The 27,995-nt window shown below is 49.2% G+C and overlaps 10 protein-coding genes across 10 annotated transcripts; 2 read left to right on the forward strand and 8 right to left on the reverse strand.

Moving 5' to 3' along the window:
* Nucleotides 1–664: 664 nt before the first annotated feature.
* On the forward strand, nucleotides 665–2,148 carry EDB82DRAFT_67388 (uncharacterized protein). Its single transcript, XM_025729804.2, has one exon. It carries the CDS (start codon nucleotides 771–773, stop codon nucleotides 2,088–2,090), a length of 1,320 nt encoding a protein of 439 aa, XP_025588993.2. The 5' UTR covers nucleotides 665–770; the 3' UTR covers nucleotides 2,091–2,148.
* Nucleotides 2,148–3,585, reverse strand: EDB82DRAFT_67394 (origin recognition complex, subunit 6). Its single transcript, XM_025729803.2, has 2 exons — nucleotides 3,222–3,585; nucleotides 2,148–3,172 (listed from the first exon to the last, which is right to left on the reverse strand). Exons 1-2 carry the CDS (start codon nucleotides 3,401–3,403, stop codon nucleotides 2,206–2,208), a joined length of 1,149 nt encoding a protein of 382 aa, XP_025588992.1. The 5' UTR covers nucleotides 3,404–3,585; the 3' UTR covers nucleotides 2,148–2,205.
* A 161-nt stretch (nucleotides 3,586–3,746) lies between these two features.
* EDB82DRAFT_67384 (uncharacterized protein) lies at nucleotides 3,747–4,818 on the forward strand. Its single transcript, XM_025729802.2, has 2 exons — nucleotides 3,747–4,198; nucleotides 4,261–4,818. Exons 1-2 carry the CDS (start codon nucleotides 4,090–4,092, stop codon nucleotides 4,740–4,742), a joined length of 591 nt encoding a protein of 196 aa, XP_025588991.1. The 5' UTR covers nucleotides 3,747–4,089; the 3' UTR covers nucleotides 4,743–4,818.
* On the reverse strand, nucleotides 4,819–6,056 carry EDB82DRAFT_67381 (S-adenosyl-L-methionine-dependent methyltransferase). Its single transcript, XM_025729801.2, has one exon. The coding sequence runs from the start codon at nucleotides 6,029–6,031 to the stop codon at nucleotides 4,895–4,897; it is 1,137 nt and encodes a 378-aa protein (XP_025588990.1). The 5' UTR covers nucleotides 6,032–6,056; the 3' UTR covers nucleotides 4,819–4,894.
* A 168-nt stretch (nucleotides 6,057–6,224) lies between these two features.
* On the reverse strand, nucleotides 6,225–8,052 carry EDB82DRAFT_488777 (Metallo-dependent phosphatase-like protein). The gene is made up of 4 exons (XM_065608337.1): nucleotides 7,700–8,052; nucleotides 7,206–7,638; nucleotides 6,723–7,152; nucleotides 6,225–6,674 (listed from the first exon to the last, which is right to left on the reverse strand). The coding sequence occupies exons 1-4, from the start codon at nucleotides 7,848–7,850 to the stop codon at nucleotides 6,483–6,485; spliced, it is 1,206 nt and encodes a 401-aa protein (XP_065465712.1). The 5' UTR covers nucleotides 7,851–8,052; the 3' UTR covers nucleotides 6,225–6,482.
* A 3,229-nt stretch (nucleotides 8,053–11,281) lies between these two features.
* EDB82DRAFT_67528 (uncharacterized protein) lies at nucleotides 11,282–12,756 on the reverse strand. The gene has a single exon (XM_025729797.2). The coding sequence runs from the start codon at nucleotides 12,444–12,446 to the stop codon at nucleotides 11,637–11,639; it is 810 nt and encodes a 269-aa protein (XP_025588987.1). The 5' UTR covers nucleotides 12,447–12,756; the 3' UTR covers nucleotides 11,282–11,636.
* On the reverse strand, nucleotides 12,509–14,277 carry EDB82DRAFT_551526 (uncharacterized protein; the record flags this gene model as incomplete). The annotated part of the gene is made up of 2 exons (XM_025729796.2): nucleotides 12,509–14,081; nucleotides 14,148–14,277. The coding sequence occupies 2 exons, from the start codon at nucleotides 14,275–14,277 to the stop codon at nucleotides 12,940–12,942; spliced, it is 1,272 nt and encodes a 423-aa protein (XP_025588986.1). The 3' UTR covers nucleotides 12,509–12,939.
* Nucleotides 14,278–19,403: 5,126 nt separating this feature from the next.
* On the reverse strand, nucleotides 19,404–20,087 carry EDB82DRAFT_521066 (uncharacterized protein; the record flags this gene model as incomplete). Its single annotated transcript, XM_025729795.1, has 1 exon — nucleotides 19,404–20,087. The coding sequence occupies one exon, from the start codon at nucleotides 20,085–20,087 to the stop codon at nucleotides 19,404–19,406; it is 684 nt and encodes a 227-aa protein (XP_025588985.1).
* A 1,492-nt stretch (nucleotides 20,088–21,579) lies between these two features.
* EDB82DRAFT_67699 (uncharacterized protein) lies at nucleotides 21,580–23,523 on the reverse strand. Its single transcript, XM_025729794.2, has 5 exons — nucleotides 23,320–23,523; nucleotides 23,003–23,253; nucleotides 22,860–22,952; nucleotides 22,193–22,807; nucleotides 21,580–22,133 (listed from the first exon to the last, which is right to left on the reverse strand). Exons 2-5 carry the CDS (start codon nucleotides 23,208–23,210, stop codon nucleotides 21,640–21,642), a joined length of 1,410 nt encoding a protein of 469 aa, XP_025588984.2. The 5' UTR covers nucleotides 23,211–23,253; nucleotides 23,320–23,523; the 3' UTR covers nucleotides 21,580–21,639.
* Nucleotides 23,524–23,569: 46 nt separating this feature from the next.
* EDB82DRAFT_488791 (telomere repeat binding factor-domain-containing protein) lies at nucleotides 23,570–27,452 on the reverse strand. The gene is made up of 5 exons (XM_025729793.2): nucleotides 26,945–27,452; nucleotides 26,435–26,841; nucleotides 25,834–26,383; nucleotides 25,246–25,782; nucleotides 23,570–25,193 (listed from the first exon to the last, which is right to left on the reverse strand). The coding sequence occupies exons 1-5, from the start codon at nucleotides 26,994–26,996 to the stop codon at nucleotides 23,974–23,976; spliced, it is 2,766 nt and encodes a 921-aa protein (XP_025588983.1). The 5' UTR covers nucleotides 26,997–27,452; the 3' UTR covers nucleotides 23,570–23,973.
* Between the last annotated feature and the right edge of the window lie 543 nt (nucleotides 27,453–27,995).

Genomic DNA, 27,995 nt, shown 5'->3' on the forward strand with positions numbered 1-27,995 from the left:
CCCAGTATCAAGTCTCAACCCCTTGAAGGTCTTCTGAAACGCCCAACGACGGAGAACAAGTTGTTGATCCTAGGACAACGCTCCATAACCATGCAATACAAGGGAAACATTACCGAAAGCATGTCCGATAAACATGAAGCCGCGTCATCTAGAAAACAAAAAAGACATACCAATAGAGCACCAACTATGGGCTTCCTCATACATCCATATAGTCCATCGCTCATATATGTACATCGTACCTTAATACATCCTCATGCTCTGATTCGACCCAGATTCAGTCGCTAGCTCAATTACGTACCTCGTGCATTGGCTCTTCTGTACAAAATCAATCCACCCGATCTTTCGCTTAACCTGCGTAATGATCGCCAGGGGTCAGACTTGATGGTGTTAATCAATTCCCTGCCCAGGATTGTCGGAGCTTTTGCAGTTTGAAACCCATCAGCTTGCCATTCGAGGTGGGATTTGCTGGCGTCAACTTGTAACGCGGAGGAACCTTGAGCCTCGAATCTCTGTTCGTTAACGGGGAGTAGGGAGATGACAGACAACGTCCGTCCCATGTTTTACAGCTACTTTATAATATAAATAAATGCCCGAGCCCCCTAACCTTTCTCATGAGTCTTTGAGTCTCTCCATCGCCACTTTTTCCTTACTCTTTTTTTTTTTTTTTCAACCCTTCAAGACTACCAGTTGCAGGCATCTGTGGTCAGTCTTTTCTTCTAGTCATTCTCTATTCTTTGTATTTCATTTTACTCTTCAGTCCAATATCAAACATGGCTGTTCTTTCTCTCCTCACAGTGGCTCTGGCCCTTTCTTCCCCGGCCATGGCCCGGCCTCGCCCACAATTCGATAACGGAGGTGATGCTCAAACGCCCGGTGCCGGTTTGGGCGGTGGTCTCATCCCTACTGTTCTCCCTGGTGCTGGTGCTGGTGCTACTGAGACCGCCGGTGGTGGTCTGGGTGGTGCCCTTCCCACTGGTGGTCTCGGCGGTTTGCTGCCTGGTGCCGGTGCCGGTGCCGGTGGTGCCGCTCCGGACGGCGAGACCATACGCGACAAGATTGAAAAATTCCTTACAGATCTTTTCGGAGGTGGTGACAACAACGCTGACCCTCCTGCCGCCGCCCCAACCGGCGGAGCCGGCGACGATGCCAGCACTGCCACTCCTATCGCCACTCCCGGCAGCGGCGATGCTGGAGCCAACGAGTCTCCTCTCTTGACCCCTGGTAGAAACAATGCTGGCGCCGGCGGTGCCATTCCTACTTTCGTTGCTGGACCTGGCGCAGGTTTCGGAAACGGTGGTGCTTCTGATGCTCCTGCTCAAACACCTGGTTCCGGTAACGGTGGAAACGATAATACTTCTGAGGATTCTGTCGCCCCTACTCTCATTCCTTCTCCTGGCAGTGGTCTTGATGGCCCCGGCACTGCTCCTGGCGCTGTTATTCCCACCTTTGTTGCTGGACCCGGTCAAGGCTTCGGAGACGGTGAGACCCCTACGCCCGGCACTGGTGCTGGTAACGGCAACGACAACGCTTCTGATGCCCCCCAAACCCCTACCCAGACACCTGGTAGCGGCAGTGGCACTCTGCCTACCGATGGCCTAGCCGCCCCCAGCGGCGCTATCCCTACCTTTGTTGCTGGACCCGGTAACGGTTTCGGCGAAGGTGGCAACGCCCCTACTACACCTGGATCTGGCAACGGCAACGGCAACGACAGCGACAACACTTCTGACGCCCCTGAGGCCCCCACACAGACGCCTGGCAGTGGCAGTGGAACTCGACCTGGCGGTGATTTGGCTGCACCCAGTGGTGCTATTCCTACCTTTGTTGCTGGGCCCGGTAATGGCTTCGGTGAGGGTGGCGATGCGCCTGCTACACCTGGATCTGGACTCGGCGGTGGTAACGATGACTCCAACGATGCTCCCGAGACCCCAGATCGTGGTAGCGGTAGAGGAAACCTCCCCGGTGGCCTGCTTCAGCCCGGACGCGAAAGCCAGACTGACTCCAACATTCCCACTTTCGTTGCCGGCCCTGGTAAGGGTTTCGGTCGTAGGAGCCAGAACGGCGGCCTCCAAAGGCGCGCTCGTCGCTCTTAAGAGCTTCATGTACAACTAGACAGCGATGTGATGGATCTCCTATGTTGAAAAAATGAAAAGAGGAAACATTCGTATTCCAACATTGTGTTGGGTATAAAGCAGGTCTTTTGGCCCTTCATTGTGTATCTACTTCCATAGCAGCGCCCGTTGTTGATAAAGCAATTTTGGCGTAAATATCCTTCTCCCAGCGCATGTATTCCGTTCGTTTGGCATCGCTGAGAAAGTCGTATTTGTCCTGAAACATGGTGTCTGCCTTTTTGACTTGCATCTTTGGCATAGTCTCTTCGTCGAGCATCGCAACATCCTCAAGGTGGCCTCTTTGGGTCAGCTTGACGACGTCTGCAATCCCTTGATACCAATCGCCAGTGAGCCATGATCGCTCGTTGACTTTGGCAACTGCATCATCAAAGTCCTTCGACTTGATATTTGTCCAATCTTCCCAAGCATCCTCCTCTGATAACCCCTTAACGTCGACCTCCCGCCGTGCTTTGGTGAGTAAAGTAAGGATCTCCTTTCTTAGAGGTACATATCCTTCTCGGTCAATACCTTCTCCTGATGCAAGAGCCTTGACGCGCATGGTTACGAAGAAGTAGATTGCGGCGAACAAGGCTGTGACATTCTGCAGCACCCATTCATCTTCTGTTCTACGACCTTCTGGTGTAACTATAGTTTCCAGACCAGCAAGAATCGTAGGGGCGAGTTTCTTGTGGCTCGTTTCTTCGCATACCCATCTTGTCACTGGCTGAATCCATCCATGAAGATTGACACCCCTAAAGGTTTGTGTCTTGCTTGTGGATTTTGTCGAAGTTCCACTTGCCCCCTTTGAAGGCGTTCTGAACTGTGCGAGGCTTTGTTCTTTCGTAGGTGTTCCTCTTGATGGTAGTGGTCGTGACCCATCAGCAGGTGAATCGCCAGCATTGCGAAACCTTGAACTTGGTGTTCTCCTTCCCGCAGCGGCTCGGCCAGGGGTCGAAGCGCTATTTGGCAGAATGTTGTCAAGATGAGCGTAGAGACGGTCGTAAATACGGGGTGGGATCGGTGGTCGAGGCTCGATAGGTGGAAGGTCAAGGGTAATTTTTAAACTAATACGGTAAGCTTACATGGCTCGAAAATATCACAGGAATAACATACCGATCGCAAGCAATGTTTGCGCAAGCATATAATCTTGCAATCTCCTCTTCCGTCTTGAGAGCGCTCGCTCGATGTCGAGACTGAGCAAGCAAAGAACCTGCAAGCTCTACAAGTGATGGTGGTAAATCGGAGCCATATGTTGGCATCAATGAAAGCAAAGCCTGCTCAATCTGACGACTCATGATGATGGATTTGACTTCTTGTGGTGGTGGTGAGATTGCGCCGTAGCTTGTGAATGGAAAGACCAATATTTGGAAGTTGATAACGCGGTCAAGACAGAAGACGCGTTACGTAGCAACCTACTGTTGACGCCTGGTCACGAGATACTGGCCATAGCTTAATTGATCACCCCGCCAATTGACTTTATTGTCGATCGCCTTGATAAGACAGGGTATGGAGATGAGTTTGTTGGGATTAGGGAAAATCGCAAGATAAAGGCCGACCTAGAGTAGGATCGCAGTATGCTACTGTACATTGAGGAATCGTTCCTGTTCGGGGCCCCTTTGTGGAATCCTTTTTAAGTTCAGGTTTGCATACCTTTAACGGTCATAGAATATCAATCCAAAGCCATGATATCCAATGGTCAAAGACCCATTCGTTGGAGAACCAAATAATACTGCCCAGGCTTAGGTCCCTGGCACTTAAGCTTTGGCGGTTCTGTTCTAGCGGCTCGGGAACCCCTGGCAGCCTCCAAATCCAGACGGACCTACCTATCCTACCGACCACGTTCACCTGGAGGTGTCCATTGAACCTCACTCCTTTATTGTGACCGACTTGTCCAACCATCAATTGTGTCTCGATACCTGCATCGCGTCGTTTTGCATATCTTTCTCTTCTTCCGTGTTATCTCCTCCACATATCCGACATAATGCGCACTGGTGTCTTCCTCAGCGTCGCTTTTGCGACCACAGTGTTTGCCCACTCGCAGAAACCTGTCGTTGACGCCAATGCCGACTGGATGACCAAACATATGGCGGGTATGTTGTTTTCTGCTTTGTCCTGGAGTCTTACAGTTATGCTGACATCTTTTTTCTTGTAGAGGAGCACCATGTACAGGGTTGGGACGCCGACTCCTTCTTCACCCTCCACGACTACAACGGCGATGGATGGTGGCAAGCTGCTGAGCTTATGCGAACGTACGGTCTGTTCGACGAGTCAAACAAGGGCATGGCCGAGAAACGAAAGGACGAGGTTCGTGATATCCTACTGGGCCTGCTCGACAAGGATGCCGACTCTTCGGTCAGTCGCAAGGAATGGATGGACTTTATCAACTCGGGCAAGACACTCCCCGACTTGAACACTGGTCCTGGACATCATGGTGACGACGAGTACGAGTACGAGATTCATCATTGGGAAAAGTACCACGACGACAATACCAAGCTTGAGGACCTGACACATCCCGAAGACATTGAGCACTTTAAGAAGCACGACGAGATGGAGGATGCCCAAGATCGCCTCGAGGCGATGCAGAAGCTCTCCATTGTTGAGGCCAACATTCCTCAAAAGTTCCGACGACAATAGACAATAGATGACGGACTTGGACTGTATTTTACATAGAATACCATGACTGGGGCAGGGACTCGGGTGCGATAGTGTTATATGACATCATGATGGATGAAAATATGTACTGAAGCTTAATGTTGAGATAGTAGTCATGATTATACATGATATATCTAGATTTTTTGAACATGAATGTCAAAGACGCAATGCCAGACGCCTGGCGCAAATGTCTTGACCTGCTCTATATGTTCAACATTGGCCACCCGGTCCGTTCCTTGGCGCCAATCATTGAACTTGCGCTGGATTTCTTCACGCCTTGTCTCTGTGTCATTGGCACCGACATTTTCGTGGAGATGAAGCCATGTTTCACCAGCTGGAGTGGAGATATCCCACGTATCTCGCCAAGTCGGTTCGCTCGTGGGAAGAAAACCGCAATTGATGTGTCGCACGTCTCGCGCAATATCACTACCCTGCAATGACTGAATCCTTCTCAGAGCTTTCTCGTTGCTTTCGAGGAACACGATTATTTGCTCCCCTCCGCCGACAATCTTCTCAGTTGGTAAGGCGAGATCTTCCCCTTGAACAATCCGTACGCTCCATCGGTTTGCTACAGCGCCGCGCCTTAATCCTTCAACACTCCATGGGTTAATCTCCCAGCATAGGACCCTCATCCCAAGTCGAGCATACGAAAAGACAAAATAGCCAATGCCGGCATAGAGATCAACGGCCCATGTGTCTTTGAGTGTTTTGTCTCCCATATCTAGCAGTCTTGCCTTCTCTTTGACATTGCCTCGACTGAACATGGTCCACCTCGGCGCCCAAGTTTGGAATATTCCATTCTGTTTAGTCGAAGCCCACAGTGTCTTGTCGAAATCATTTTGAGAGGGTCCCTCGGCTGGGGCATCTTGAGGGCCGAAATCTCCATAGAGAGTGCGCAGCCCACTTGGGCTTCTTCGTATGTTCTCATCAGCCTCCTGTCCCGCTTTGTGCAAAGGAATACCCTCATTTACGGCAAGATGAGTCAGTGTATCTTTTCCCTGCATTGAAATTTGCTTCAGAATGCCGGACCAAAGTTGTTGATATGCATCTTTGCCAAGCTTTTGTAAAAGCGTTGTCCAGGATGGAGATGTGAAGCTTCCTGTCGGCAGAAGAGCCATGGGTTCATAGACTGTGAATCGCTTCGGTGCACTGGCCAAGAGGTCGGCTCTCCATGTCAAGTCTGACCCTGCGTTTTCAGTTGTAATTGAATCCAACCACTCGCTGATTGCATTGTGGATAGGGTTTCCCTTGGAAGCTTTTGGTTTTGGCATGATGATGGCAGGTGGAGTTTTCAAATGTTATCCACAGACTTGAGAGTTTTGGTGTAGATAGATAGAATAGGACGCCGTCAAACATTTGAGATTGACAAACCTTAAAGGAAAAGTTCAATTACGGCTGGTACAAAGACAGACCAGTTTGTGGTCATTCATTTATTTTCATCCACTAGGCCAACTATGTTGCACCCAGAATATTATCTGGTCTGGAATAAAATGGCAGAATCTTAAACAAATTCACGCACCTGAACCACACGATATAGCAAGTGCACGCGCGTAATGAAACAAGCATTCATATTGACCGTAATTGTTATAACAACTCTACCAAAACCATGAGTATCCATTTCCTTTCCCACAAAATTCAACTCGAAACCACGGGTATTTTGACCCTATGCTATTCTACATGCAACTTATACCATTAAGTCCGTTATCCGTACACTATCCTTCATCACAAGAAGTAATCACCAGGACCCCTCTTGAGTGCTGGGACATGTCTCTGATCATCAGGAACAGCAGAAAAGATGCTGAACTTGGGGTTCAAGTCTTTGTCCACAGCCATGATAGAAGCAACATTACCGCAACGGTAACAGTAGTTGGGTGCCGACCATACAGTCACTACCGAGTTCTCGGGGAAATGATACTGGTGATCGTTAGTGTAATCCTTGTACCGCTGGGGGTCGATAAATACCTTGTAACCCTCGTTGACGAGCTGATGAGCTCGGGCAATCAACTTCAGTCCGTTTACATGGTTGAATTCAGTTGCAACCTTGTCTCCAAACAACCATCCGGCTCCACGGGGGCTGATAGCCCATGTTTCAACGTCTTCTGGATCCGACCATACCAAGTCACAGAATGCACCCTCGTGAGGAATCTCCTGCGCACGGGCAACAACTCGAATCTGATCAATTGTCCTGATCTCTGGACTCAAACCTCCGTGAACGCAGAGAATCTCGCCATCGATGATGGCAGCAAGAACCAGGAAATCGAACACATGACAACAAGCTTTCCAAACCGAAGCGTTGCCATACTTCATCTGACACTCTTCATAGAAGCCGTACACCTGTGTAATTTGCCGAGATTCGTGGTTACCACGGACGAGCACTATTCTGTCAGGGTATCTGTGGAACATGGTCAGCCACATAAAACGCAAATGGCATTCAGGAATGCTTACTTTGCTTTCAGGCACATTAGTAATGTGAACGTTTCCAGGCTGAAGTACCCTCGATCCACGAAATCTCCCAGGAAAATATATCGATTATCGGCGCTTTGACTTGTCGAGTTCACCGTGACGCCAGATTCTAGACGGTCCGCCATGGTCGCATCGGGATCCTCGTCAGCCTCGCCTGCCTCGGTCTCTTCTGCGCCACTGGACGTCGCGTTTTCGCCAGAAGCTTTTATCTTCTTCCTCAACTTGGGGTTTGTAATCTCTGTCGGTGGCTCGATATCGTCTGAGGTGATGACGGTGGTGGATGTCTTTGGCGCCTGCACGTTGGACTCGCCAGGCATACCGCCAGATACCCGGAACAGCTCGAGAAGATCGTAGAATTGGCCGTGGATATCGCCGCAAACAGTGACGGGAGTACAGACTGGCTGAATGTTGGATTCTGAGATACCAAGTCAGCAAAGCTGTAGGTCAGCGGCGAGCTCGAGTCTGGCGGTCTTCACCTTCCATCAATATTTCTTTCACCTTCTCGCACAATTCCTTCATAACACGCTCAGGCAGATAGTGGCACTGCTTGGCCTCCTCAAGCCATTCATCAAGACCAGCATTGGGCCCCAAGTTCGCAGGGCCCGGTCGAGGTACGCTTGAAGCCATGATCAAGCATGCCCAGTCGAACGCAGAAGGAGGAAGATGTCAGCGGGGGGAAGGATCTATCAGCCCAGCGTTGGCTGTATTGCGAATGATGGCAGCAGGTTAGGTTAGGTAAGTGGTAGTGTAGTGATACACATGCGGCGAATGGGGGTGGGGCTTGAATATGGACAAGACCTAGGTACCTGATAGATGGATGGATGGAGGGGTGCGATAGTGAAACACCGGGAATTCTTCGGCCGTGACATTTAGGTAGAGAAACTATCAACTTCTTTGTGCTGAACTATTTGAGCTTCTCATGACTGCGATAGTTTTAGATTTGGAATTCTATTCAACCCTACTCGCGCGCGCATACAACACACAAATAGCCACCGACCACATGAGGAAGTTTCACCATCTGGTGGATAATCGCATATCTCATCTCTATAAGAACAGGAAAGGAATAAGAAGGCCCCACTATCACTGGCGGGGCAGCAAGGCCGCGATTCATCGAGCCTCACAGTACTCGTTCACTCACACTCACTCAAGCCTTCTCGCAGTATCAACTTGCGCTGCGATAACAGCTGAATAGACATTTGTGGTATGCAAAATGTCAGCTCAGACACCACAAGTATTGTCTAGACGGGCAAATGGGGGTTCCCAAGCATCAGCGAATCAGAATTCTGAATCAACAAAGGTATGCTGTTATCCTTGCCAATCAATGATTAAGTGACTGGCATATCTGACCTCTCTCAGGGCAAGTGGCCGCAAGAGAATAGTTCTCATGGAAAGGGCAGGGGAAGAGGTTCTAATGCGAGATCTGCCGAGACGAACAAGGTGACATCACTCCAGTTCACAATGAATGATGAGACCCTGACTGACCATGATGAAAGCCTACAAATGAAGGCGAGACTCCCAAGCCCACCAAAACTAAAGCGCATAATGAGGGTGAGAAACTCACGATACGCCGTTTGCCTCCTGGAATGACGGAGGCAGAATTCACATCCATACTCGGAAGCGAGTGGGAGGTGGGCAAAGGCAAGGTTGATTGGTTTTGTTTCGCAGAAGGAAAGATCTCTACAGAGTACGTGGCGCAATATTTCTACAAAATACTCAGGATGCTGACTTGCCTTGAAGCCCCTCAAAACCTTCTCGGCCAGGTCGTGCTTACGTTCATGTCATGAGAAAGGATGATATCCTGCCACTGAGCGAAGCAGTACGGAATGCCGTCTGGGAAGATGCAAAGGTTTCATTCAACAGCCCGTCCCTGATCGGACCCCCGGTACTTGACTTTGCCATTTATAAGAAGGTCCCAAGCGCTAAAAAACGAACTGATGCACGTCAAGGGACCATCGACCAAGATCCTGATTTCATGGCTTTCTTAGAAGAACTTGCAAACCCAACACCACCAAAGGAAACCGTTGACGGCGAAGAGGGTGACGATCTTGGAAAGGCAGAGAATAAAGTTACGACGACACCACTTATCGAATATCTCAAGGAAAAAAAGGCAAAGAATGTTAAGGATGGCACGTCTTCTAAACACTCTAAGCACGGGCAAGGAGAGTCGAGAAGTGGAAAGGGTAAGAGTACGTCTAAGGAGGATGAATCCGGAAAGAAGAGAGGCAAAGATTCCAAACCCGACAAAGCAGACAGGATGCCCAAGGAGACTGTTAAGATTCTTACTAAGAAGGCAGCTTCCGAACAGAGTGTGGACAGTCCGAAAGCCAACTCCAAAAGCCAAGCCAACGACGCCAGCGCTCAGGAGGCAGCGCCCAAGAGCCGACGCGCGGGAATTTTGGCTGCTGCGAGGATCCTACAACGAGACCTTGGCCTCAGTCCTGGAAGTGCGCACAGGAAAGCACGCCAAGACGCTGCCAAAGCAGATGTCGATGCGAAGACGACACCAGAAAAGGAAAAACCAGCCCCCACAGATGCTAAAGCTAGCAATTCTGAGCCCCCAGCTTCGCCAGTCAGAGCGAACGAGGCTGAAGCCCCGGTTGCAAAGGGCAGAGGCGCCGCTGGGAACTCCAACAAACAGCAACAACCGAACCGCAGAACGCGTGGTGGTAAGAACGCAGACAAGAACAAGGAAAGGGATAATGAGAAGGACAACACCAGAGAGAAGGATAAGAGCAAAGGGGGGCATTCAGGACAAAACCAAGCCGCGCCCAGTCCCCCGATTGTTCTTCTCAAGAAGAAGGGCAACGAAGCTGAATCTAGTCAGCCAGCGAAACCAGCGGCCAGCACACCTCAGCCACCGACCACTCAGGGAGGTAGATCGAAAGCCGACAATACAGCTGGTAGCCCCAAAGGTGCTTCTAACAAGGGAGCCAGCGCCCAGAAGAAGGCCCCTGCTGTTTCTCCTGGTGCTACTCGTGGCTTCGTCAAGCATGCCAACCCTTCTCAGGGAGTCACCGAGGCACTACTCAAGCAGACACTTTCGACATTCGGAACTATCACTTTCGTTGAGATCGACAAGCGCAAAGGCTTTGCCTATGTTGACTTTGCTGAGCACGACGGTCTCGTAAAGGCCGTCACAGCAAGCCCCATTACCGTGGCACAGGGCACTGTTCAAGTTCTGGAACGCAAGGATAAAAAGCCTACCAATGTGAACGCGCCTACACCTACGCCTACGACAACACCGGCTGCTGGATCCCCTGCGACAGAGAAGACATCTGGCAGAGGTAGACGTGGGCGAGGTGGAGGCAGCAAGGCAAAGGACTCTGGCGGTAGTAACCAGGGCGCTACTGCCGCCAACTCCAATTCCAACCCAACGAATGGCGGCGGCTGAGGGCAATAGATGCTTGCAGATTTTCCTTGGACGCACTATTATAGTGCGTAGCATGATATCCCGACTGCGCCGCTATCCCAACTTTAGCCTCTGTTGCTCTACAAGTCCAGTTCATCACACTTGAAGGACAAGACATAAGCGGGAAGTCAAGGTCAGAATAGCGGCCATCCTGAAGGCATACAGGAGCACGACCAAGCTATGGTGTCTGTGCCTTTGCCTTGGGGTGAACTCAAGACAAATATCTCCACTAGGAATTTACTACAGCCTGTCTTCCGTGGATGATGGCTTTGGTGGATAAAAGCGATTGAGGAAGCGGGAGTAAATCTAATTATGAGGATAGATGATTTTGCCAGCATTATGCTAGGATTGGAATCGAAGCACTACGATATGAACTTGCCCTGTTTATCTGCCGAGTGAGTGTTTATGTTTGCTTTGTAGGTCTCATGACAGAAAAAAAAAGGAGAAAAAAAAAGACATAAAAAGCAAGAGATCTAAAAGGAAGCCCTGATTGGCTTTCTTAGTTGGTCTACTTTTGAATGTTGGGTGCAGCCAGTTGGTTAAGCACGCAAGGTATGACTCCTAAATCGAATCTCCATTTAGTACTGAGTGAACCATGACTCACTGAGAAAAGAGACTACATATTCAGCACCTTAGAGGCATGGGAATTGATAAGCGCCTTGACATACATAATATTGATATATATAAGAATCTATCGCTGCTAATACTAATGGCTATCCTAACATTGGGGGTATCGTTCCTACACAGGCTGTTGGACCTGCATCCCGTAGTAAACGCGTTACATATCTATCTGCAAAACAAAATTGTGTATCATAACAAAAGAAAACAGAATAAGAGAAACGAGAAAAAATGAGAAGAGAAGAGAAAAGGAATAGTAAAAAGAAATCTAAGCAATCCAATCCCTTTGAGGGAACACCTTTTTGAAATCCAAACAACACTGTACTTTTTGGTATCCAAAAACCCAAGATTGCGCCGTTCCTATACCCTTCAAGCCTAAATCTTGGCTATGTCGCTGAAATCGCTCCAACAAAAACCATGACAACGTACAACAACAATGCTAGAACAAATCCAACTGCAATCGCCTCGCTTTGGGCCAAAACCTTCTTGGCATGTGCCTTTGCGTCTGTAAACCACAGCGTCTCTCCCACGCTCCGACGAGCGGCTCTGAGCCCAGGCAAACCGTCCATGCTCAGCACGTTGGTTTCCTTATGATAGTCCAACAACGTATTATTTTCAACTTGCTTTTCCACCCACATATCCATGGTGGGCCGCTCCTCAAACACAGCCAGTTCATTGACTTTGCCATCCACACCCTCTTGAAGGACTTGATCAAGAGTCAAGTTCTTCGAGATCTCGTCAGGTGCATAAATACCCCTCTTCACCCGGGGAACACCAAAGCCGCAGCTTGTCTGGGCTTCAAACACATCCGCCACAATAACGGCTCTGGCACCGTCGAATGTAGATCGTTTCCCCTTGGAAATACGTAGGACCAAATCAGGGAAGGCTGGGTCATCCCATTCAACAATCTTGGACCGACAAAAGAAACGAACAATCCGAGGTGCGGGACCGAAACTCATAAACATTAAACACAGGCGGCCGTTGTCATATGAATGGGCAATAGTCTCACAACCAGAACCAGTGCGGTCGATGTACGCACACTGGTTGGGTCCCAGGATGGCGAAGTGTGAATCTGTAAGGCCTTTGGGGGAGACATTGATATGAGAGCCATGTGTAGGAGCCGAACCTGTAAAGAAGACAGGCTGCTGCTGCACCCAGGCGGCCAGGTCCTCGGAAATGGAAGGGTAGAGCTTCATGGCGATGTAAACGTATGATATGAAAAGCAGAGATCCCGATCAACTCGATCAGGGTCTAAGTATAGCTGCAAAAACCAACAAGAACAATAATGCAAGTCTAAGTTGGAATGCTGCGGGTGAGATAACATGGTGGGGTTTTAAACATGTCGGCCAGTGTCGGTGAACCGACCCATGCGGGGGAATGGTGGTGGTGATAAGACTAGGCCTAGATGCGGCATCTCACCGTTGAGATTGAGTCATAAGAAGATGGTAGCCTGGCCCAATTCGATCATCGGGAGCAATTCGTATAGATACAAGGTGGAGCTTCATGCAAAGCCCTACCTGCTGGGATCTCACTCCTTGAGCGCGTCTCAAGGAGGGAGTGTGCGCATGTGAACCACAACAAGGTCCTCATGAGCATCTTGTTTTGATCTGTGCTCAGTTCTTCTGAGTAGCACCCAGCTCAAAAAGGAGAGGTACTCAGGACGGCAGATCAAACAGGCCCAGATAGTAATTAGTTGGGGATGGGGTAGGGATGGTAAGAACCATCCTCGTACCGCTCATCATCGTATGCGCTGCTGTCGCTGCTGAAGTGACCATTGACAATGCTGGTCGTGCGAGGGACATTGGAGTACGCCCCGCTAGACACAACACTGGCGGCCTTGCGTCCTATTATCATTTGGCCGTAAGCGTCAAGGTCGCTCGGGGGAGCTTCATAGCGAGGGGACCAACCTCCGGGACCCCATGGCTCGATGAAGCTGGTCTGACGAGGTGCCACGGAGGGTCGCTCATCAAACCGCTTCGACAAGCGTTCCTTGGCCTCAAATCTGTCCTTGTCCTTGGGCTTTTCGCTACGCTGGCGACCTCGATCGTCGCGGTCGTGGGTACGACGTTCACGATCCTCTCGGTGACGTCGCTCACGAGGTTGCTCATCACGAGTGCTCTCTTCCCGTTCAGACTGGTGGCGATCCTCCTGTTCACGGTGGCGATCCTCACGAGGTTCTCGCTTGCTTACTGACTTGGTAGAAACCTTGCTGGAGGCCTTGCTGGAGGCCTTGCTTGAAGGACGAGAAGGGTTCTTGCGAGCCTCGGGGAGAGGGGCAGGAAGGGGGCTAGGCATGGGGCTTGTCATGGGGCTTGTCAGGGCAGACGAGCCAGCCTGGCTACTCACAGCGTTGTGGCGCATGGTGAGGTTCTCATGCTTGGCCTGAAGGCCGATGAAGCGCTGCTCGAGGTCATGGTGCTCGAACTTGACGCGCTCGTTCTCCTTTTCAAGAGATTCTTTGACCTCTTTGAGCTCGTCGCACTCGGTGTTGAGGCGGCGCTTGTCGCCCTTGAGTTCCTCGAAGTCGGTGTTGAGACGACGGTTGTCCTCTCGAAGGACATCGGCCTCGGATCGAGCACCCTCGACTTGGGCCTTGAGTTCACGGCATGAGACAGTGGACTCATTGAGCTTGCGAGTGGCTTCTTCGAGAGATGTCTTGGACTCGTTCAGCTTGCGGGTAAGCTGCTCGATGGTGGCCTTGAGCTTATCGTTCTGGGCGCTGAGTTTATCGTTCTCGGCATTGGCCTTGTTAAGTTCTGTGTTTGCCTTTTGGAGATCGTCGCGGAGCTCGGATTCCATATCGAATTCATATTCGTAATCATGGTCTTGAACTATTAAAGGTAATTTCACGTTAGTCGCAGGGGATAAATGAAGCTTAGGGTGGCCATTGAACGTACCAGTCAAGGCCCTTGACTTATTATTAGAGGAAGAGGATGAAGATGTAGTGCTCCTAACCGAGGAAGAGCTCCTAACAGAGGAGCTGCTCCTCTTGGTAGGGCTAGCAGAGGTTCGCTGGTGCAAAGGCATGGCGTCGATTTGTATTGTTCACGATCGCCTACACAACAAAAAGAGAAAATGAAGAGAAGTAGAACGACGCCGAAGTCGTCTCGATGCTGCGATTCTTTGCGATTTTTCGATGTTGACTCTGTTTCGCTGCGGTGCAGCTCTGCCCAACGACCAGCGGTGTAAATGGTCTGGCAGGCGGGTAGAAGAGCGCGGGCAATTTGGCGGAGAGCACTCTACTAGGGGGTTATAACGGCAGCGGTAGGGGTCGGTAGCGGAAGCTTTGGGGCCACAAAGGCAAAAAAAAGTGACGTCGGTTAAGAAAGTTGACGGTGAGTTTATTTTAAACTCGAGTTAGACAGTTGTTTAACGACTATTGCTTTACCAGCTAGTAAAACAAGATGATGTGTTTTCTTTCTGTAATATAATACAGAACAGAACAGAACAAGATAAAAAGTCGAAATACACCTGTGTGTGGTGAGAAGGGAGATAAGTTTGGGTGCAGGCAGACGAGGGAAAAAAGTAGAATATTCGGGTTGATATGGGTTTTGCCAAACTCGGGTGTGGGAGGGAAAATTAAGAAAGAAAGGCCTGCCTACACTCCAGCCCATGTCTGAGGCGTCTGGAATGGGGGGTGGGCGATGGGAGGGGGCGCAATGATGGGAAGAAAAGGGCCAGGCCTAAAACAAAGCAAGGCAGGTAAAAGTCCTATTAGGCAGGGGATAGTTATGGAAGGAAATTGAGTTCCAAAAGACACACGCTTTGTGATAGGAAAGGACAGAAATATGCCTTGTGTCTGTTTTGAGGCTGTACTACCATGTATTCCACCTATCTGCCTATCGTCTTACACACGCTGTCTGTCAGTCCCCTCTGCTCTACGCTCAAGACAGATAAATGACGACAAAATGCAGATGAAAAGTTAACCGTTCGCTGCCTATTCTATTCAACGGAATACGGTAAAGTCCTTCCTGTACGTCTATGCAGAGTTGGTCGCAAACGCGGAGAGAGACGGATGCACAAGAAGGGGGCATAGCACACACACCCCGGGTTTAGTTTGAGGAAGAGGTAGTAATACTAGGCAGGCAGGCACTCTCTTCCTCTGCATCTTCTTGTTTCTCACCACAATTTTCAGCACAAAGCTGCATCAGCACCTGCTTGAACCGCAAGAATTAAAGGGAGTTGAGGGTGTGAGGGAGTGAAGCCGAACTTCTTTTTTTACAACCTCGTGATTGGAACATCAGAGACATGGTAAATGGAAACTGGGCCTGGCGCACACACTCAGACTCGCATTTGCGCTTCCATACACCCTTGGATCCTTTCTCAGCACATTAAATCCGCCAGTGTGGTATGCGCAAAGTCGAAGACCAAAAGCGTTGTGACGCCAACATCAGGGACCGAAACCAAACTTCAGTGCCCAAGGGGAGTCGACCAGAGCCCAATGCCCACTTTGCCCACACCTCCAAACGTTAAACCCCTGCCAATGCCGGGGTCTTGATATTTCTTTGCCGGCGTGCTCCTGGTCTTTTTGCGCTCTGTTCTCACTACGCACAACGCCCTGGGTCCTTTGTCTGAGCGATAATTCCTGAATCCCTCAACTTTACAAAAGGGGTACCATAATATTGACTCTGCTAAGGCTGTGCTACGCCGTAACCTAGCCAAAGAAGAAGGCAACACGGTAATTACATACAGAAAGAAAAGCAATGCGAAAGACAGAGACGAGGAGGCTTGGAGTAAGTGTTGCTAACAACACCGACACCATCATTGAAAGCCACCCCCAGTCACCTTCCAGACACCCCGGATGACAGACAGGGGTTCGGGAAACAGCCAGTTTGGCTCCGTTGATTGTCATGATATCCACGAACATGTTGCACGTTGTCCCGCAACCTACCCTCCTTCCAAGAAGAGGGAGAAATGTGATTCAAAATCCATAGCTTTTGCGCAAATCGTTCGCCAACCTCAGCGCTCACCAAGAGTCGAAAAAAAGGCGCGTTGTTGACCGTCTGCTGGCTGACTCCGCTTCATGCCGCCTCGTGGCTAAGTATTGTCACCGGTGCGGACACCGCCATCTCAGCGACCAAGTTAATTCTTACGCCGCCCCTGAAGCGCCGCCGCCGCCCACAAATCACCCAGAAGAGTCCGTTTTGAACGGAGACTTTAGGGGAGTGACTCATCGGGTTGGCGGGAAAGAAGGATTCACTCTACATGGAAGTCTCGTCGTATCGTTGGCTCTTTTTGCGCCACTACCCTTGTCGTTAATGCAAGTTATTCGGCACATTAGAGAGTTGTATTTCGCAGCTGCGCACATGTGAGCGAGCATGCACCTTCAACTCCCGTCAGCGGTGCACTGCTCTTAGCCAGAACATCGATTGTCTCCCTCTCTCTCTTTGCGTGTGTGTGAAACCCCTTGTCTGGTTGTCTCTGGTCCTCCAACCTTTTCTGTTCGTCTTTCTTGCATACGGGAGCAGATGAGTGACAGCAAGGCTTCTGTTGGTCGTCTATGGTGTATGTATGCAGCCGCTGCAATCATTATAATACATCATACGCATCGTGGATAGTGAGAATGATTTACATTACACAACACTGAAAACTACACTTTGCAGGAAACCACTATAAATCTTGTGCGAGTTGGAATGGGCTTTTTTGTGGAGAGAAAGCCCAATTCAGGTCAAGATCCATGCTTCAGCACTCAAGGAGCCATCAGCCCGTCGCCGGTCGCCTAGACCCGGACCCGGGGGATATCCGCCGGGAGGGCCTCCCGCTCCTGGGGCTTGATAACTTAAACGCTTGGGCTTCCTTCCCTTCCCGCTTGTCAAACAAAATCGGGGCGCTTTAGAAAATTCTGACTCGGCCGGAATGGAGTGTTTAATGTTTAGCTGGGGCTACATCAACTGCCCCCCTTTTGTTACCCGGCTCATGAGGTGGCCTCGGTCTAGCTGGGTTCCTGTTGGCATTTAAGGGCTTGACTGTTTGAGTTGTTGTGGATTTGGAAGAGATGAGCTCCGTCATTATCATGGCTCTCCTTGCATTCCCGCATTCCATGCCAAGATGGCCCCAGTCACCACGTTTCCAGCCCTAGCTCTATACTTTATTGCGTGCGTTTCGGTCTGCCACCCCCTGATTTTGCTCTTTGTTGACCAATTTCAGGTCTGGAATTTTGTGCACCGATCGTAGAGGTCTTCAGCCCCAACCCCAACCAATACGTACTAACCCGGCAGCATGGGATGGGCAAACGGGACGCTCCCGCCTCCACCCTCCACTCCACGTTTGGTCCAACGGTCGCTAAATTGTGGACGGGAATACAACGGAGGATAGATAACCTTCCATGGTATTTCCCAAGGTGGAAAGTAAACGTTGTCCTTCTGTCACTATTAATTAAATTGCGGATCTACCCGCTGGCAACGTTTTGTCATAAGTTTATGGCATTTTGTCATCGCCTCTTTTTTGACACGCAATCTCTAAACTGATGAAATGCCATTCTCATCAATCTCATTGATCAGAATACTGCTATTTACGTACACAGCCTGTTTCGATAAGCGCGTCGGCTTTCTTTGAGGCCCTCCGTGTGAGTCAATAGGACAATACTTGTTAGTACAGTCATGTGAGAACACCAAATACCCCAGGCAACCTGATCCTAGACTTCGCAACCTCTTCGCAGTGGTCACCCGCTTTCGTACTACACCTCTTGGCAGCTTCATGTCATGCTCGTTCTCATCCACATCCGTCACAATACCACCACTACGGCTCCCTCCCGACTGCTCCACACCCTTGGAAGGTCCCTCAAAGTTTGATCGCAGCTCGGTGTGTAACCATTTTACCTTTGTTACCACACCCTCATCCCTCTCAAATGGTTCCTTCGTGGATCAAGGCACTGCCCATCTGCATCCGCGTTCTCAAACACAACACCTCCACCCGTTCCATGCGTTTTTGGCCGGCCCCCTAAGCCTATAATATCCTTGTCTTTTCTTCCCACTTAAACCAAGCGACCAATACTCATGTCCCCAAAGTCCCCTTCTGCCTAGAATAGGACCTTTTCTCCCAACGCCTTGCGACTTTTTCCAGTTTTGAGGCCGCCTCTATTGGTCATTCACTCGGTGTCCATCTTCCTTGGTTGCCTCGTCGGCCCCTCCTTTTCACGTTGTTATCTTGACCATACCCCACAAGTTCCGGGTAAAGATGCGCGAAACCACGGGACGTCGTGTTGCATTTTGCAGATCTGGCTCATACATATCGATAACGTATAGATGTTTGGACAGTTCGCCCGGGAACGCAAGGCACCAGCGTGCATCTGCAGACTTCAGTAATTCCAACGCAATGAAGCGTGAGATGGTTGCGGCTCAAATACACTGCCATCATGCCACTTCATGACAAGGCAGTGCATAATGCTCAGATAAGCAGAGTCCATATTGTTCCTAAGGTTTCCAGCCACTAAAAAAAAACTATAAAAAAAAACGTACAAGTCCGCAGCAACAGTTTGGTGTTTCGACTTGGCTATATGGGGCTGAGGTGGCCGCCATACCGTATCTCCAAGACATTATATTTGAATACTACCCTAATGTCAATCATGCACATACGCATTACTGTTCCTTACTAGTGGTTGCGATAAAACTTCATACATCACGCGGTATTTTGCACATAGTTGTTAGCACATGGTAGTAGGCAACTTCTCGTTTCATAAGACTCTTGATATAGTTATTGAGGGACCATGGGCAAGTGGGATGTTCAATTTGCTCGACCACTAGAATACCCATATGTGCTATCGAAATTCCCACAGAATGCTCTTGAGCCTTGAAGTCAACCCCCAAACATGTGCAAGTCGTAACAAAAAAAAAAGGCATAAAACGTGGATCGTAGAGTCTTGGGTAACATCTGAGACACGATCTCCACGTATAAATGGGTATCAACTGTAATTTTTAGTAAATTACTGCAGTATGTTGAAGATTGATCTTTCTTACCTTGAAGACAAAGGAAGGAAATTGTGCTGAAAGAAGGGACGTGTGAAAGGGAAATGCCACCCGGTGGCTGTGCCAACAGGAGCAGTAATAATGGATACGCCTGAGCCTTATTCATTGTTCTATTCCAATAATATCATGCATTACCCAGCCAAAGAAAGAAACCCAAACGCTTGGTGAATCAAAAGATCAAACTCAAGATTAACAGACGCGCCGCCGCTTCAGCACGTCGTCATAGTACTCCGTCTTCTCCGTCTTGGACTCGACAATCGTAATCAGGCCCAGATGTCTCTCCCGTAGGTCGTCGTATTTCTTCTTCCAGAAACCAGATTGGTTGGTCCAGTACTCAATCTGCTTGGTCAAGTCCGCCACCCTGCGACTAAGACTCTGGTCGACTTGCTTGGACAACTCACGTAGTCTAAAGCGAAGATCGCCATTGTCGTCTCTGAGCGCCTTGTTCTCCTTTTCAAGCTTGCACACCTTTTCGCGTAGCCTCTCGAGCTCGCTATGGTGGTGAGTGGAGATAGGAAGTATATGGACAGGGGGGTCGCATGGCTTCTCTGCGGCACGACGAAGGCATTCATTCTCTCGCGAGAGTTTGGCAACCTGGTCGTTAAGAGAGGGTATAACGACGTGGCAGAGTCGGTGAGTCTCGGCCTCGGAAGCATGGAGTCTTGATCGGAGAGTTTCGTTTTGTACTGCGTAGGCTTGGTTCGCCTCATCGAGGAGCTCGTTCTGGCGGATAAGAGTCTTCCATTCCTCACGACTGACTTTGTAGTAGTCGCATTGGTGTCGATGAGTGTGATGGTAGGATCGCGAACGCTTGAGGGTCACTAGTTGTGGACGACCATCAGGGCTGGTTTCAACATAGCAGCGTCGAGACATGTTGAGTTGATCCTTAATTTCGAAGCTTGTTTATTGTAGTTGTTTCGTCAATGTTAGTAGCGGATAGTTGACTCGGGTATAAGCAAGAGAGTTGGGCAAGCGATGATAGATATAAAGAATGTGTCTAGGACTCGGGACTTATAAACGAGTCTTGTCGAATTTCAACAAGTGACCTATTATTGTCTTGAAAATAGATCCTACGGATAAAGAATGACTGTTTGAAAGAAACAGTTGGGCTAATGCAGGTGATCAAAGAAGGTCAGAGGTGTATGAACAAGGGAATTATGTCCAAGCCGCATTGCTGTGGTCTTTCTTTTATAAGCACTCTTCAAGGCTCGGACCCGAATTGTTCCACTTTGGCAGCACGCATGCTCGGAAATGGACTAGAAGAGAATCATGCTTTGGTTATCGTGGCTCATAGGGGCAGATGATAGAAGAAAGTGTAAGTGAGTGTCTTGGTCTGGATTGTAGGACTTGGGTTGGTAGTTGAGAGATTGTGACAGGGCAGTTACAGAATGAGAAGACAACTAGTTAAATTATGGTACTTTGGAGTCTAGTCAGTGTGGTTGAAAATAACGATAGCATACTTGAGTCTGTAGAGTGGCGCGTGGCCATGATGTATGGGTTCGTGTCTCATCGATGTGGTCATTTACATTGAGTATGCGCTGAGGCAGACAGACCAAAGAAGATTGAGAAAGATCTGACGAAATGAATTATAACGATGTTATAATTATAAACAATGCAATAATCATAACATGACTAATGCTTTCTGTATAATTCTTTGTCGTTGATGAATATGGTTATCATAGGCCAAGGTAGTAACATTTGGGTATCTATGCAGGTACACGACATGTCCAAGCGCATCTGAGAAGATCAGCAAAAGAAAAGGCCCTGGCGGCTGCGGCTAATAGATTTAGATGACGGGTTAATGCTACTTTACTAAGTTAAAATGCACCTATTAAAGATGGAAGTTACCATGTGTCGTGCATTACCTTGCCTATTTAGCTGAGTGACGTGCATTTTGGCAGGTGTTCGTCCCTGATGAGCCAGAGCGGGACATCGCGTGGGTTAGGTCATGTCAAGCGACCCGAGGCTGTGCATAATACTATGAACACTGTATTGATAGCCTAAGCGTAGGTGAGGAGCACAGTGTTAGAATCAAAGCTTACTGCCCACTAGCCGCATGACAGGTACACCATGGCTTGCTCAAGCGCCCTCCTTCCTTCTCTTACTCAACACCATCAACTTCAAAACGAGAAATCGCCACCACGGGACCCCTTGCACTTGCCCTGGCCCTTGCAGAACCCAAATGCAAGCTCTTTATCTGTCTTCCCGGCTCGGCCCAGGTCCGCCTTCCAAGTCACACTCGACAAGACTGACCCCACCTTGTATTTTGGGAATACCCTCAATTTATAGCTTCAGATCTGCCTAACAACGACACCATCTTGTCCTCTCGATTAAGCGTAGCCGGCCCCCAATGACGTGAGTGTGGCTTGGTTGAAAATGTTGAATTGACTCATCTCCTTTACACTTTCTCATACTCCAGCTCGGATCACATCGCCATGCCCCATGCTGTCCAGGGATCTCTACCACTAACTTCAGCCCAGCCTAGTGGTCTCTGGCCATCTCGCCCATTACGCCGATATCCATTTGCATCCCTCACATCTCCTCGAAGAACTCGAGTTGGCCTCTCATCGTCTGGATTCACCCCTTGTCTGAATCTCGACGTGCCGCCTCCTCCATGCCGCAGGCATCGATTTGAATATTCAGCATTCTGGTTTCGACAACCACCATAGCTACAGGCATGCTCCTCACAGAACACCTTTTCGGTGTCACCTCGAAACCACTCTTGGGGATGTGACTGCCTGGGTTGATGGCATCCCACTGCAGGGCACCCGTGATCAATGCAGAAGTCTGATGATCTAGTCCTTGGAGCCTGGCAATTGTGGACTTGACACATATGTTGTTGACAGAACTGATTGCCATGTTCGACTCTTCGGCCACATCCTCTTCCATCACTGATGCCTGGGCATGGATCAAGGTGGTCTAATATCTTTTAGCATTGAACCAACAGTTTGGAGTTTAGATGGATTATGGAAACTCACCATTTTCATACATGGCGTACCCCACCCCTTTAGTTGATAGTCTTCTTCCGAAGCTCGACTCCATGCGCCGTCGGTGATTTTCACAAAGCCGGCCCTCCACCACTTCAGCTCCACAGCCATCATACACGCATTCATGGTACGGGCAATAATCACTGTCCAACCTCCTCAGCCGGCAGTGTTTTGTCCTGCACTTGTGACTTTTGCAGTACTCGGTCTTGAAAGATTCCCTACCCTCCAGACAACCTGGATCAGTACAAGTGTGAGCGGGGCAGAACAACCCTGCTTCCCGACCATCGTCACAGTCAGGTGCCTGGCAGTAATGTGCGTCACAGAATGGCGAAGGTTGGCCGTTATCACGGATATGGCAGAGACGTGGGCAGTGAGGCTTCTGGCATTGACGATGACGCTCACAAAACCGCTCTGGGTCATCCACGTCAATACCTGGAGCAAAGGCAACACAGTATTGGTCGTCACAAGTGTGAGGCCTACAAAAGATCCCAATGTCTTTGGAGTTACGACAGTTGTCTTGCTCGCATCGGTGATCAACGCAGAATGGAATATATTGCTCATTCCGTTTGGATCTTTCGTTGTCGCATTCCGGAAATCCACATAAATCTGAAGCTTGCGATTAGTTTCGCGTGGGCAATACCAGCGAAGTTCGGCTTACGGAGCTGTATGCAGTATTTATGCATTGCTGTATTCCCATCCTTGACGTCTAGAACACATTTCATCCCGTTGCCAACAGCTTGACATCGACTATCTTCTCAAGTATTAGTCGTCTCTGTGGTAAAAGGTGTGTTCTCAACATACGTTGACTGCAAACTATAGCACTTGGTAGTTTCGCGACTATACATGCCCGGCCTGCTTCGATCTGTCTGCAGGCATGGAACTGGCAATATAGTGATGAGAATGCATGGTCATCGATTCTAAGAGTAGTCGTAGTGTTGTGACATATAGTTCCTGTTGCTACGCAGGTTGTTTCGCGACTGCGTCTTTTCCGATACTGAGGATGGAACATGTTTGCTGAACGTTCTACTTCTCGGCACTTTTGATAGAGCAGGCTATCTTTGTCATGTTAGAACCAGTTCACGAGATGTTATAACTATCAATAAAGCAATATTCTATACGTTTGTTTAGTGCACCTGCGGCTCTGTTATTGAAACATCAATGATACGTCTCACAAGTGCAACCTCGAGATCATGGGTCATCCGGGTTGAAATAGTGTTACCGTTCGCTACAGGACGGCGAGATGCATGAAGTAACGACCCATTAAGAAGAACCGAGTTCCGGTTAACTATAACCGTTAAAGAGCCAGGGCCTTCGGACGTGCCAAGCTTACTTGAACATAATATAAGCATCATCACAAGTGTATCACAGAAAAAGAGACTGCATAGTTGATACTGGTGAATGAGATATTCAATGCGATATACCAGTTATTTCCTTTCCGTACCCATCATATTGTACTCCTTATTCGTGGTATCATTCCAAGTCAGACTTCCACATCCCTCTGTTTTCTTCTTCTTCTAACCCCCTCCTCTCCTACTAAAAAAAATGGCCTTTGAGGCGTTTCGGATCTATAAAAGAACAAAACTTTTTTTTTGTGCAGAAACGAAAATAGCCAACTGCGCCTTTGCTACACCCTGATGAGCATTTACCTAGTTGCCCTGGCTCGCTATAGGGCAAACGGATTCATCGCGAATTCGATATAAAATAAGCTTGAAAAGAAAAGAACACCGAGAAGAAAAGAGACATTGCTCCGCGTTTTTTTGCGTAACTATGCATTACAAAGACTCTGCCACCGCAGCCTGCAGACCTTGCAACAAAGCTGCCTCTGCGGCGTTATCGTGCATATGCTGGTCCATCTGCGTTTCTGGTGCCGGCACGTGAGTATGCGAATGCATGTCCGGTGTGGCATTAGTAGAGGTAGGGGATGGGTAAGTGAGCTGAGTGTGTGGAACAGGCGCGTAGTGAGGCTGAGTATGATGTTGGGCCGCAGGCTGAGGAGTTGGTGTGTGTTGCGGCGGTGGGGAGTGATGCAGCTGGCCGACAGGCGTCGATGTATGGGAACGCATTTGGGCAGCCGCCTGAGCATGGACGGGAGAATGCATGGCACTGTGGTTCTGCTGAGGGAGTTGTGACCGCGGTGTTTGAGGGGACATGGACATCTGAGAAGATTGCGGACGAGCTGCTTGATGGGGCGACTGCTGAGGTGGTGACATGACACTTGGTCTGGACTGAGGAAGCGTCGATGGTGGATACCCGGATGAGGTAGCTGGGTTGTATGAGTGAGCAGTCGCTTGGTTGTGCGCCTGGCCCTGTTGTGAAGACGCAGCCTGAGCGGCGCTCGCGGCTTGAGCAGGCGTCATAACTCCCGAGCCGACGGCTGAGGTTGGAGTTCCCGCTGCTCTTCCTTGCCCCTGTTGCGGGTTCTGCAGACCTCCGGCTAGAGTCATTATCCCGTTGAGCGTCGCACGCTGCTCTTCTGAACTCAATCTCGCGCGTTCCTCGGCCTCTTTCCTGGCCGCCTGTGTAGGAGCGCGTGTTTTGAGCTCACCCGTAACTGCTTGGAGATAGTATGGCATCTCTGAGTTGGTCTTGAGGAAGAACAACTTGAGGTTTCGGGCCTTGTCTTTGAGTTGCACTTGTGTCCGATCTTTTAGTATATCTGATATTGTGCCATTTTGTCCAAACAAGGTCAGTATTTGGCTCCAATGAGGTCCTTTGACCATATCCAAGCCCGCCATGAGCGCCTTTTCTTCCTCTTGTGTCCAAGGTCGCCGTGTCGAGTGAAGGCCTTCTCTCCTGGTATGCGACGAATTTTTAGAGAGAGCCGCTTGTCGAGCTTTATCATATAGTATTGCGCTAGGGAATGTCTGATTTGGCGGCAAGTTGTGACCTGGTTCGGGTGGTGGTGGTTGCGGTTCGGGTACGCTCTGTGTGTATGACGAGTAGTACGTATTGTGAGCCTGTTGCTGTTGGAGTTGGTTCAAGTACGATTGTGCTACGATCTAGTGAGCCTATAATCTCTGAGAAAACCTGACCTAGAAACTTACTAGTACTTGTTGGAACTGTAGGTTGGTAGGGAACGGGCGACAGTCCATGCAATGTGGTCTTAACATAATTGGACGTGCTCTCGGCTACTAGTGCCTCCAGTTCCTTATAATCTGTTATCATTTCTGGCTTGCCATTTGTCTGAGGTGTAGAAGAAGGCTCTTTTTCTGGAGTCTTGGTAGGCTCAGCCGTTGGCGTTGGTTCGATGGTTTCAGCGACGGCGGGTACTGGCTCCGGGTTGGGATTGGGGTTGGGATCGGGATTAGGGTTGGTGGTCGTTGTGGTATCGTCAGTCAAGCCAGCTAAGGCGTCCTGGACAAGGCCCGAAGTTGTCTTTTCGAAGAATGAGGAAAGGTCTTCCATGTCGAGAGTTGGGTCGCAGCTTGTGTCGCCCAATAGATCGACGGCAGTTTCTTCACTAGATCGCATAGGATGGCCTAGTCTTGACCCAAGATCCGACATCAATGCAAGTCGGGTCTTGACGCATGTTGAGACCTGTCGCAGCAGATCATCCACCTTGTATTTTTCTCGCAGAACCGCTGTAGCTTGTCAGTAAGAAGCCAATCTCCTTCGAGGAGAATAATGCTCACCAGACTCAGTTGACGCCTCGCCTTCAAGCGAAGTCTTTTTTGATCGTACCGAAGTGATAAATTCGGAGTCGGCATGTGTCAGATCGAACCCATTATGAAGCCCACGTAGCTTATCTTCCATTCCATTGATCAGAACCTCCTCCAATACTTGCTCGCTCGATTGTTCTGTTGTTTTTGAAACAAGCGCATCGATGGCCACTTGCGTTTTGAGAGAGAGATACAGATCGAGTGCGTCAGAACCAAGATCGGATACCTGGCCTCGGAAGATCGCGTGGAAATGCTCATGAGCTTCGCTATATGAGGGCGTAGTTTGCAGAAGCCATATGCAGAATTGAGCAAGGTTCGCTAAGTCGAGAATGGTACGAGATTCGTGGTCTTGAAGGTCTGGCTCGTCTGCAGATAGAATGGGGCCCGAAGAATAGATCTGCTTGATTTGCGCGAAAGATGATTGAAGGTCGCGAAAAGACTTGGCGTGTTGCGAATCGGCGTCTTGGATCGGTTTGATGGAATCGTCGAAAGATTGCGAAAACAACAAGAGAACAGAAAGTGCCTATCCCACCTATGTAAGCGCTGCTACATCTCTTACGGTCGCGCGACCTACCATATTGCCAAGCGCATGCCGACTGGCTTTGCGCAAGTACTTTTGAGGATCGGAAAAGAAGGTGACGGAAGGCGAAGATGGCGGAGGAGGCGGTGGAAGCTGGTGATCGGTAATGCCATCAATGTCCATCTGATCGTTTGTAGGATCGAACATGAAGTCGTTGGCATTGTTGAGCGCATTATGCACGAGAAGCGCGAGACCATCTTCTAGCGACTCTTCAGCGCCTTGGTCGAGTTCGAGCGTGTTTTGCTGGACAGGTTCGGTTTCAGACTTGACTCGCTTGTTCGGATCGTCGTCGTTAGAATGGTCTTCAAAGGGCCGCTTGGTCGCAGCTTGCATGATGGATTCAATGTCAAGATCAAGACCCTCGAGGATGTCAGCCTCATGGCTGGGCTCTTGCTTGATCCCTACGGTCACGGCAGTCAGCATTGCATGTTTTGGTTTTGGATTTTAGTTTGGCAAAGCAAAAGATGGTCCCGTCCAAGTCTGGCAGGAAAGCTTTCTACGCACCCGTCGGGGACATGGCCGCGCTGAGCTCAGGCTGGGCAGGCTCAGCCATCATGACGGCTTTATTAAAGCATAAGCAATGGAAGCAAAGCCTATAGGCAGTTCAATCGTGTCTCCAGCACGTCAGCTCGTGGCGTGATGCTGTTGGGCGCGGCGGCGTAGTCGTTGAGGCGGCGGTTGATGGTTGTATCTTGGAAAGATTTTGCCCTCAGAAATGGCCCTCTTCTATCGATACACAGAAGAAAATTGGGTCGGGAGAAATCGAGTAAGTCTCTTCAAAACAGAACGAGGTTGAATAGGATAAGTGTCGTGAGCCGGGTCGAGTTTGATGCTGATGGTTTGTTTCGCCGAGTCTCATGGAGCTTATTCGTATAATTTTCTTTTGCTTTTAGTTATTTTTTCTTTCTTGGGAAGCTACCTTGAAGCCAGGCCAGTACTTTTCTTGATCCAAGGCTTGATCTTTATCGCGGGGGACCGGTGATTATCTGGACCGACTTGATGCAATGGCTGGGGACTGGCATATGAGAATTAGTTGTTTGTTTTGATTGGTAAAAAAGTTAGAGTGGAGTGTTTAGTGCTCTTTTAGGTAGAGAAAAGCCTTGTCAGAATTTGCCAGCGAATCACAGTCTCCTTTGTCATCAGAAATAAAATTGGGCATCTTGAGCATCCATTAAAACAAGTATAGGCATATAGGAGCTATAATACAATGGAGAAAATACTCGATAATTGCCATTTGAGACTATGAATACATTTTAGAGCTGCGCGCCTATTAATACAGAGATTGAGTAGGTTGTAATGTAGAACTGATCAATAAAACTACTTACCTAGGTAGGTACCTACATTCTCGCCAATAGTCTACAAAAAGAGGACAAAAATGATATGAAAAGCCATCATCTTGCTCGAGAGGAAGGACTCTCCTTGGCTTAAACATGAATAAGTTTATCAGAGAAACCTTCTCCGCTTGGCATCCGCAAGTTGAGCAACACCAGTACAACAAAACAAAGTAGTGTAGACAAACTCATTCACAACTGTCTGCGGATAGCTATACAATAAT

This window comes from Fusarium venenatum (assembly GCF_020744135.1).
Source record: "Fusarium venenatum strain MPI-CAGE-CH-0201 chromosome Unknown EDB82scaffold_1, whole genome shotgun sequence".
Classification (NCBI taxonomy): domain Eukaryota; kingdom Fungi; phylum Ascomycota; class Sordariomycetes; order Hypocreales; family Nectriaceae; genus Fusarium; species Fusarium venenatum.